The sequence below is a fragment of the Bombyx mandarina genome, chromosome 02 (assembly GCF_030267445.1).
Source record: "Bombyx mandarina strain Sakado chromosome 02, ASM3026744v2".
Classification (NCBI taxonomy): domain Eukaryota; kingdom Metazoa; phylum Arthropoda; class Insecta; order Lepidoptera; family Bombycidae; genus Bombyx; species Bombyx mandarina.
Window position 1 is genome coordinate 7,366,203 of NC_143209.1, and position 10,252 is coordinate 7,376,454.

A 10,252-nucleotide genomic window follows, 5' to 3' on the forward strand; every position below is an offset into this window, starting at 1 on the left:
TCATCTCTCGAGCTGCAGTGCAAGTTTTATTACGTATTTACCAAAGTCAATTTAACAGTTCCTTGGTGTATTTTTATTCAACCAGGGTAAGTGTTTCATAATTTATTCTCCACACTGTGTCCACAACCTTTATCAAAATAGAAGTTAACACCACTTTGTCTTGTCGTGTAGGTTAATAACTGGTACAGTACATGTACATCAGTTAGGGTGCGGAGTGTGACTTATTATCACCTTCGAGATCCCGCAGTACTTTTCTACGTGGACGCTGCCGGAAGCGAGGTGCTCTGGCTAGGCGATCCAAGAAAGTACTTGGCTACCGTAGAACAAAGAAACACACCTGCATACACAACCTGGCTCGGATCCAGCAACCCCAGTTGCGGGGAAGCAATCCAGTAAGCGTTTATCGTCATTTTGTGAACCAAACTGGTGATACCGTCTTTATTTATAATATTGTTATTTTAATCTCACTTTCTTAAATACTTTCCCGTGTGTTCGGTATACTTACCGGCACACATTTAATCAAGGATACCTTACCACTAAATTCATTCTGTGTAAACAATTATAACCATCGAATCTTTATTCATGTGTAGTTAATAAACTCAAGTGTAATATTATTATATATTGTAATTGTTTCATTTATTGGCGTGAGTCTCCCAGAGCGGTAAGTGGTGGCGCCCTGAGATCCTCCTCACAGAGTCTCCTGTTCACCGGTTGTCTACCGGTGGTGACGTGTCTAGAAGTGGTGCGACTCGGCCCCGTGTCTCTCGACCCATAGACCACCTTTTGGGGAGTGACGCGACTGGGCCTCATGTAACATCGGCATACCAGGGACACCCTTAGACACAGACACGTTATACAATGATACCGAATGACGACCACGACCGCTCTGACAAGAGTGATACGACAAAGAATAGATTATACCAGACGATATCATGCACGAAAAAACGCAGTGTTTTGTCAGTCAAAAATTTTAATCATCTTGACCCTAGATCGAGGTCAGATAGCGTTGGCTATATAAACAGCGATTGGCTCTTGAATATAAGACATACAATATTGAAGCAGAGAAGTCATGTTGAGATCAGTGCTTTTCCTGTTCACGGGCGTTCTCATCGCTGCGTGCTTGACGTCAGTCATGAGTGATGGTGAGTATCATATTTTTTCTGTTTTTTTTTTATTGCTTAGATGGGTGGACGAGCTCACAGCCCACCTGGTGTTAAGTGGTTACTGGAGCCCATAGACATCTATAACGTAAATGCGCCACTCACCTTGAGATATAAGTTCTAAGGTCTCAGTATAGTTACAACGGCTGCCCCACCCTTCAAACCGAAGCGCATTACTGCTTCACAGCAGAAATAGGCAGGGAGGTGGTACCTACCCGTGCGGACTCGGAAGAGGTCCTTTTTTTTTTTTTTTTTTCGGGTAGAGGGCCGAACCTCCTACGAGGTCCCCGCGCAAAAGGGGCGCGCGGGGTATGTGAGACTCTACGGTCTCCATGGTGTTGTGAGCAGACCGCGGGCCCAAGGATTTTAGGGCCCACCCACTAAACGACTCCCCTGCACTCTTACACCCGACGTCCGATCCCCTCCGAGATCAGAACCCGGATGAGGTAGGGGGGTTACCACGGTCAACACTACAACCAGACGGCGCGGCTCACCCCAAGGACGCCCAGCTGACGGAGCCTTCGAGGCGAATCGAAGGCTCTGAAACGTCGGCCGTCTCGGTACGGCAGCCCGTCGGGCCACCCAGACGGTGCCGCTGGTGTCCCGGAATACCCCGCTGGACCAGAACCAGCCTGCCGGGTCGGGACGCGATACACCGTCGACCGGTCGCTCTATTTACTCCATGGCAGCGCGCTAGAGTGCTGGTAGCGCGCCGCGCGGCCTCACCCCCTCAGGTCGCCCCTTGACCTTCACCGGGGGGAGTTCGCCTCTTACAGGGGCCGAAGTCGGGCAAAAGCCCTTCTGCGGCCCCCGGCTCGGCGGCGACGGATAGGTGCGGAGAGGGATGAGCTCTCCCTCTCTCGTTCCGCCGCCTCCTTCTGCGAGATGGTGCACTCGCAGAAGTCGAGCATCGCCTTCCAGGACTCATCGCTGCCGAGCATCGTAGCCACGACAGTCGGCAGCGACAAGTCCGGTCCTATTTGCGAGACAAGGACACGGCGTTGCTCCACCCATGCGGGGCAATGTGCGAGCGTATGCTCGACCGTGTCCTCGTCGCAGTCACAGTGGTGACACTCCATCGTCGGTTCCCTCCGGGCAACGCGATGCAGGTACCGGCCGAAACACCCATGGCCGGTAAGCATTTGCGTCAACCGGAAGGTGAGACGCCCTTGGTCACGGTTCGCCCATTTCGCGAGGACCGGGCGCACCGCCTCGACGGTCCGAAGACCGGCCGACGGGTTCGCCAAGCGGCGAGACCACGCCTCCAATACAGACCGCCGAGATTGGAGCCTCCGCGCTCTAATTGCTCCTTCTCCGGGACGTGGTTCCCCCCTGTCGCGAAGGTCACAACGCCACGCATAATCGGCAGCGAGCGCCTCCGCCTCCAGGTCCCAGGGAGGCGTCCCGGCGAGAACGCACGCCGCCTCGAAGGAGACGGTGCGGTATCCACGAATCGCCCTGACTGCGATTGCACGCTGCGGGCGTCGCAGCGCCACGATGTTTCTGCGAGTCAAGGCGCGGCACCACACGGGGGCTCCGTATAATGCAATAGACCGCACCACCCCCACGTAGAGGCGGCGTACCACCGTGTCAGGCCCTCCGACGTTTGGCAAGAGCCGACTCAGCGATCCAGCCGTCGCCATCAGTCGGGGGCCCAACTTCTCGAAATGAGCGCGGAAGTTCCAACGACCGTCCAATTCGAGACCGAGGTACCGTAACCCAGTCACCCCGACCTCGACGCGGACGCCTCCAATCACCAGGTGGGCCCCGGGTGGCGGCTCTCTCCCAGCCCTGTGAAACAGCAGGGCCTGGGATTTCTCGAGGGCCACGTCGAGGCCCAGCCTTCGGATCTTACCGACGACGAATGCCACCCCTGCGCAGGCAAGACGAGCAGACTCTTGGTAGTCCTTCCCCCGGGCCACGACCAACGTGTCATCCGCGTAACACACAACGCTTAGGCCCGGGAGAGGGCCGTGCAGGGCGCTCCTCAGAGCCCAGTCGTAACCGATATTCCACAGGAGAGGGCCAAGGACCGACCCCTGTGGAACACCGCGCTCGACCGCTCGGAAGAGGTCCTACCACCAGTAATTACGCAAATTATAATATTGCGAGTTCCTAATAATAATAATTTTCCTTCACCGTGGAAGTCAATCGTAAACATTTGTTAAGTACGTATTTCATTAGAAAAATTTGTACCCGCCTGTGAGATTCGAACACCGGTGTATCGCTACATACGAATGCACCGGTCGTCTTATCCTTTGGACCACATTTCTTTTTCACACTTTGGGCCACATGTCCTCTGTAAGCAGGAATGTGGAACAGCATGTGCGGGCTTATCTAATATCTTTAGACGAGCAATTCTTGTATATAAACATATATATATATATATATATATATATAATCTGAATCTCGGAAACGGCTCCAACGTTTTCATAAAATTTAGTTTACAGGGGATTTCGGGGGCGATAAATCGATCTAGCTACTATTTATTTTCAGAAAATGTCGTTTTATTCGTTTTTGCAATAATCAACTTTATCGATAATAAACTTAAACATAAACTTTTTTTTTATTGAAAAAAAAAACAAATAATATAATTTAATATCAATGTGTAATTCGTATTTAAATATAATTTCTAAAGAATACAATTTATCAAAAAAAAACGTATTAAAAAAAATACAGAGGAAAGCTCGGTCATACTCTAGTATTAATATAACCTAACTGGCTCGAGACTAAGATATTTAATACTCACGGGTTACCCTAGCCCCTGGTGGATTCCAGAGACTGGCCGGCTTATAGTTCCACCACTGCTTGAGCGTTTTCCAAATCAAAGCTCTTCAAGAAACTTTTCCCCTATATTTTCAGAGCCAACAACGGAGCCGATATGCGAGCAGGCTTTTGGCGATGCGGGCCTTTGTCGCGCCTACTTTAAACTGTGAGTTTTGTTATTAAAACTAGTGTTTGCCCGATGATCGAAATTCAAAGATCACTATCATCAACCCACGAACGTCCGCTGCTGGACCAAAGCCATCGCCAAGGCTTGCCATGTTGCCCGCTACTGTATCTAGTGGATTCCCGCGACCTTTAGCAGTTTGTTGGTCCACTCACCTACCGAAGACTACTCTCCTCCAAACTTCTGAATAAAACTGCAAACAAATACCCGAAGCTGGTGATTGCCGGAACATCAAAACCCGAATGCCACCACTCATATACAGAGATGAGGCCGAAGTATTGTATTCTAAAATTTCAGTGATATCCAATGACCACACAGAATAGTTGTCTTGTTTTTGTACGCAGGCAAATCAGACCTAAGATACAAACCTTACAGAACCCGGTTTGTTGGGGACTTAATCTGGAATATGTACCGTATGTCTTATTTATATTCCTCTTGTAGATATTCGTACAACCAGGAGACGAAGAAGTGTGAAGAATTCATTTACGGAGGCTGCTGGGGTAACGACAATCGTTTCAACACATTGGCCGAATGCGAACAGAAATGCATAAAGTAACCGATACCTTCGAATTAACGCACGCTCTTTTCTCAAACTGATGTATAAAACGATGAAGCTTGGTATAAAAACTATTAAATATATATATGTGAATTATCTTCTTTTTTTTCTGAAACTGTTCGTAGCATAACAGTTAAAAACACAACTTAAACTTTAATGATCGTCTAATAAATGTAATTATTATATATATACTAGCTGACCCGGCAAACGTTGTTTTGCCATATATAAGATTTCTAGGGAATTTCTAGTGTAGAAAAAAAAAACTAACTTATTGTAAGCGTGTAAGGATATGGTAGATGCGTGAAAGAGGCACGTAGCGCTGTGAACGATGAAGGAATATAAAAATAACAATACCTCATTCAACCACATAATGTCTCATTATAACAAAAAAAAAAATTGTCCAAAAAATAAAAAATAAATCTTAGAGGTGGACAACCCTTATCACTTAAGGGTATGAAAAATAGATAGTAGCCGATTCTCAGGCTTACTGAATATGCATAAAAAAATTCATGAGAATCGGTCAAGCGGTTTCGGAGGAGTATGGGAACGAACATTGTGACACGAGAATTTTATATATTAGATAATATTATGTCCACCAATGATAACAGAATCTACAGCAATGTAAATTACTAATTACGTAATAGGTTAACGTCATTGTGGAACTAGTTTTAACTTTAATATTATAGAGTTTATCGAAGAATACTTACCACAAAAAAAAAACAGAATTAAAATAACTTTTACGACTACTGATAAGACAGACGGTCGTGACCACGAAAACTCTAAAGCATTGGAGACGTCAGAAATAATGTAATGACCACAAGCAAGGTTGAGCCTTATGAGTAGTATAATTTTACGACTCTACAAAACCGAAGATGATACAAAAAACACACACACTAACACACAAACACAAGAAAATCAAAGAACACAAAATGTACCTTTAGAAGAACTTCCCAACTGCTTTCGGCAAGGGATCTGTTTTCCAGAATGATCCAAAAAAGGTCCCATGCTAAACCTCAGAGCACATACCCGGATTACTTTAAAAATCCCCCATCCGTACTTTTGAATTTTCCTATCGATACACAAAATACTTACCAATTTTAAAACTTTGCAGTTGGTTCAGTTATCAGTCGAGCAAGTTGTCGATGTTGACCTTTGGGAATCACTGGTCTAAGCGATACTAAAAATTATCAATCGGGTTAACCGAATGAATGCTTGACAAACATTACCAAGAATTCGTTGTTAAAAACACAGCGAAAAGTGATCAGAATTGACTATAGTAGAATTATTTTGTTGATGCACTTTGGGTCATAAAACATAGCCCGGCTAGCCGCCCTAGGGCGGTGAGTATGTTGCGCGGGCGCAGCGCCATTATCGATAAAAACAAATGAGTCATCGAAGGCAGGTACATGGTGGCGGGGTGGTATACGAAGGGTGGTGAGACATTGTTATGTTATGAGTCATTTGTACTTACCTGCAAGTTATAGAACATTATGTCGAAAAGAAATGTGTTTTTATGCATTCGTTCTCTAAATTTCTTTAGTGACACAATGGCTACTCCTTTGTTTTGTATCAAAACGGCAGAATTTATTCAAAATAATATTTGCACGTGTTGTTATCAACTATGTGTTAAAAAATTTCACTGAAATAAGAATAAATCCCGAAAAGTTACAGAGTGTTAATTTCTGCCGTTCTCGTTAACTTGCTGCGGCGATATGTGGTGTAAGTGTTCGATTAGTGATTTTTTCTTTCATTTTTATCACTAACCCACAAAATGACAAAACTAAATACACTATCGATAACGCTTATCGAAAACAATAATGCGCATCACTATGCCCGTCCATAAGGCTCGTGAGTGGAAGAGAGAGGGAAATACTCGCTTCACAGCTCCGATTTTTTATGACCCAAACTGCAGCGACAAAATAATTCTACTATAGTATAGTAACCGGCAAACTTCGTGAGCAAATGACCTTGACTGCGCAGAACCGAATTTTAGATCACTTTGGTGGTGAGGGTGAGGCGCGACGGCAGGGGAAATCGTATCGAGCGCGTTATTGGTAGATCAGTCGAACCTTGCGTCCCGCACCGCGCCCTCGTTCTGCTTGCTCCCAAAAGTACGGTTGCGTACAGTGAAAAGTCTATCGTTATTAATCGTTAAGTTATTTGTTATAATTGCTTGTTGACTTTGTTGCCATTGCTATTTGTTGAGTGTTTGTTGATTTTTTATAAAAAATACACTATGCCCCGACAAACTGGTGTAGTATTCAAAAGAAAGGGTAGAAAAGTTGTGTACGACGTATATTGCTTCATTATAAAACAGGGGAAGAATGATATAAAAAAAGTAAAACAGACTTCGGAAGCAACAAAAACATCCGTGAGTGCTGTTAGGTGCATTATTAACGAAGCTAAAGGCTCTGGCTTGCTCGCCGTGTTTCGGACACCGGGTAAGAAAAGATCAGGGAAGAAGAAAGTTACCGGAATGGATAGTTTCGTTCAATCTGTAATAAAAAGATGATAATAACTACATAACAAGCAGCGAAACTCCGTAACGTAGAAAGGCTTCGAAAAATTTAAAGAAGATATAAATTTTAATGGCTCGGTATGAAGTTTACGACGAATTATGAAAGAGCTAGGCTTCAGATGGAAAAAAAAACAGGAAATAATCAGAAGCTGGTAATTGAAAAAAGTTACATTCGATTACTACGAATCGAATATCTTCAAAAAATAATTAATTATAGACAAAAAAGTAGACCGAACCGACCGAGTTGTAAACTACACCGATGATCCCTATGTCGACTCATCACGATGATAGCAACTCGGGTGATAAAAAGTGATGATGATGGTCAAGATTATGATAACGAAAAAAAAATTACAAATACCAGCTTCGCTTCAACTGAACCAAGACCTGGCAACAGCTCTAGTTTTGACTTAATAGAAGGAATATCAATTTTACCCCAAGATTAAATTATTACAATTATTAACCTATATTTTTTGTTGATGTTCTCATAAATATATAAATAAATACATATGTTGATTTTAATAATTTAATAGCATTATGACGCAGAGTAAGTAATGTTTTTGCACGTGAGTGTACCATGCGCAAACTTACCCCCACTACATCGACAAGTGCTCAAGAAGTTTGCCGGCTATTATACGTTATGTATTTTTTTTGACACAGTGACATCATGGTTCAGTAGATCGAGAGAGAGCACGATAATATGATAAACAAAATATACCTACTGCTTTCATTACGTTGAAATGTCTTTTTCGTAGCTTCAAAGGTTCATATTCTGCATTGATGGATACACGTCATCACTGTCTTTGGCCAGCCCATACCGTGGGCCTCGAAGGTCAAATATCTTGGCGTCACCCTCGACAGAGGGATGACATTCCGACCCAACATTAAAACGGTACGCGACCGTGCCGCCTTCATATTAGGACGCCTCTATCCCATGATTTGCAAGCGAAGTGAATCGTCTCTTCGCATTAAGGTGACACTACAAAACTTGCATATGCCCCGTCATGACCTATGCAAGCGTAGTGTTCGCTCACGCAGCCCGCACTAACTTGAAACCCCTTCAAATCATTCAATCCCGTTTTTGCCGTCGGAGCCTCGTGCTTCGTCAGGAATATCGACCTCCACGACGACCTGGACCTAGAGTCCATCAGGCATCAATGTGCCATTTCGATTAAGCGACACGACACAAGAACCCTCTTATCGTGGCCGCCGGTAACTAACTAGTCAGGTCATAAGTATTGTCACACAGTAAAAACTTTTCTTTTAGAATGCTGGCCACAAAAAAGTTTTTTGAATTCGAATTTCGAATTGTTCATGAAAATAAAAATGTATACTTTTAGAATTTTACTCATTTTTAAATATGGAGTGGACGCTTAAAGAAGACTGTGTTGCAGTTATTGCTTTGCATCGTTGCGGTTACGCGCCAATTCAAATTTTTAACATACTGAAAATTTTGAATATAACCAAAAGATTCGTTTATCGTACCATCAAACGATACAATGAAGACTCTAGTGTAGATGACAGGTCAAGAAGTGGTCGCCCTCGGTCTGTTAGGACTCCAGCAGTGATAAAAGCTGTGAAGGCGCGAATTCAAAGAAATCCCAAACGTAAGCAGAAACTGTAGGCCCTTCAGATGGGGTTAAGCAGAACCACGGTGAAAAGGGTGTTAAATGAAGACTTAGGGCTTCGGGCATATCGAAGAAAAACAGGACATCGTTTGAATGCTCGTCTAATGGACCTGAGACTGAAGAGATGCCGCGCTTTGTTGAAGCGGTACGCGGGAAAAAATATCGGGAAATTCTTTTTTCGGATGAAAAAATTTTTAGCGTAGAAGAGAGCTACAACAAACAAAATGATAAGGTGTACGCACACAGTAGTGAAGAAGCGAGCAACCGTATTCCGCGTGTCCAACGAGGTCATTTTCCATCCTCGCTCATGGTATGGTTGGGAGTTTCTTATTGGGGCTTAACAGAGGTACATTTTTGTGAGAAAGGTGTAAAAACGAATGCAGTTGTGTATCAAAATACAGTCCTGACGAACCTTGTGGAACCTGTTTCTCATACCATGTTCAATAACAGGCACTGGGTATTCCAACAAGATTCGGCGCCAGCTCATAGAGCGAAGATCACACAAGACTGGCTGGCGGCGCGTGAAATCGACTTCATCCGGCACGAAGACTGGCCCTCCTCCAGTCCAGATTTGAATCCGTTAGATTACAAGATATGGCAACACTTGGAGGAAAAGGCGTGCTCAAAGCCTCATCCCAATTTGGAGTCACTCAAGACATCCTTGATTAAGGCAGCCGCCGATATTGACATGGACCTCGTTCGTGCTGCGATAGACGACTGGCCGCGCAGATTGAAGGCCTGTATTCAAAATCACGGAGGTCATTTTGAATAAACTTTAGTGTCATAAAAATCTATGTTTTGTTAAGTTCATTTTGGTATATGAATGGTTACATAATGAATAAACTTGTTTCAATTATTTTACATTAAACATGTGACAGAATTTATGACCTGACTAGGTAGAATCATTAAACGAAGCTAGCAAGAAAGTAGGCTTAGAAATTAACCGTACTAAAACTATGCTTATGACTAACAACACAAAGACACCAATATCAGTCGAAGGCGAACCTCTGAAGTACACAGAAGTATACACATACCTTGGCAAACAAATAGGGTTCAACGGAAATTGCAATGACCTACAAGTAAATCGTAGAGTCACATGCCAAAGAGGAATGGAGCGTAGTATGCTAAATTTAAAGAAAATACAAAAAATCCGTCACTCAAAAATCAGAAAAATTAGCAAGCAACTGATGTACTAGTTCAAGCCTTAACTTTTAAATCGCAATGGGCTGGACATATTGAACGCCTTCAGGACCAGAGATGTACAAAAAAAGGTAACAATATGGACGGGTCCACTAGGAAAAAGAAAGAGGGGAAGACCATATACTAGATGGGAAGACGATATAAAGAAAGTAACAGCTATAAATTGGGTTAAAATTGCGCAATCCAGAGAAGATTGGCTATCCTTGGAGGAGGCCTTTACCCGAGGAGGGGTTCTTGCAAGTG

The 10,252-nt window shown here is 43.9% G+C and overlaps 1 protein-coding gene across 1 annotated transcript; it reads left to right on the forward strand.

The window, feature by feature from the left end:
• The first annotated feature begins 981 nt into the window (after positions 1–981).
• On the forward strand, positions 982–4,759 carry LOC149503422 (chymotrypsin inhibitor SCI-II-like). Its single transcript, XM_089736036.1, has 3 exons — positions 982–1,142; positions 4,023–4,092; positions 4,552–4,759. The coding sequence occupies exons 1-3, from the start codon at positions 1,070–1,072 to the stop codon at positions 4,664–4,666; spliced, it is 258 nt and encodes an 85-aa protein (XP_089592162.1). The 5' UTR covers positions 982–1,069; the 3' UTR covers positions 4,667–4,759.
• Positions 4,760–10,252: the final 5,493 nt, after the last annotated feature.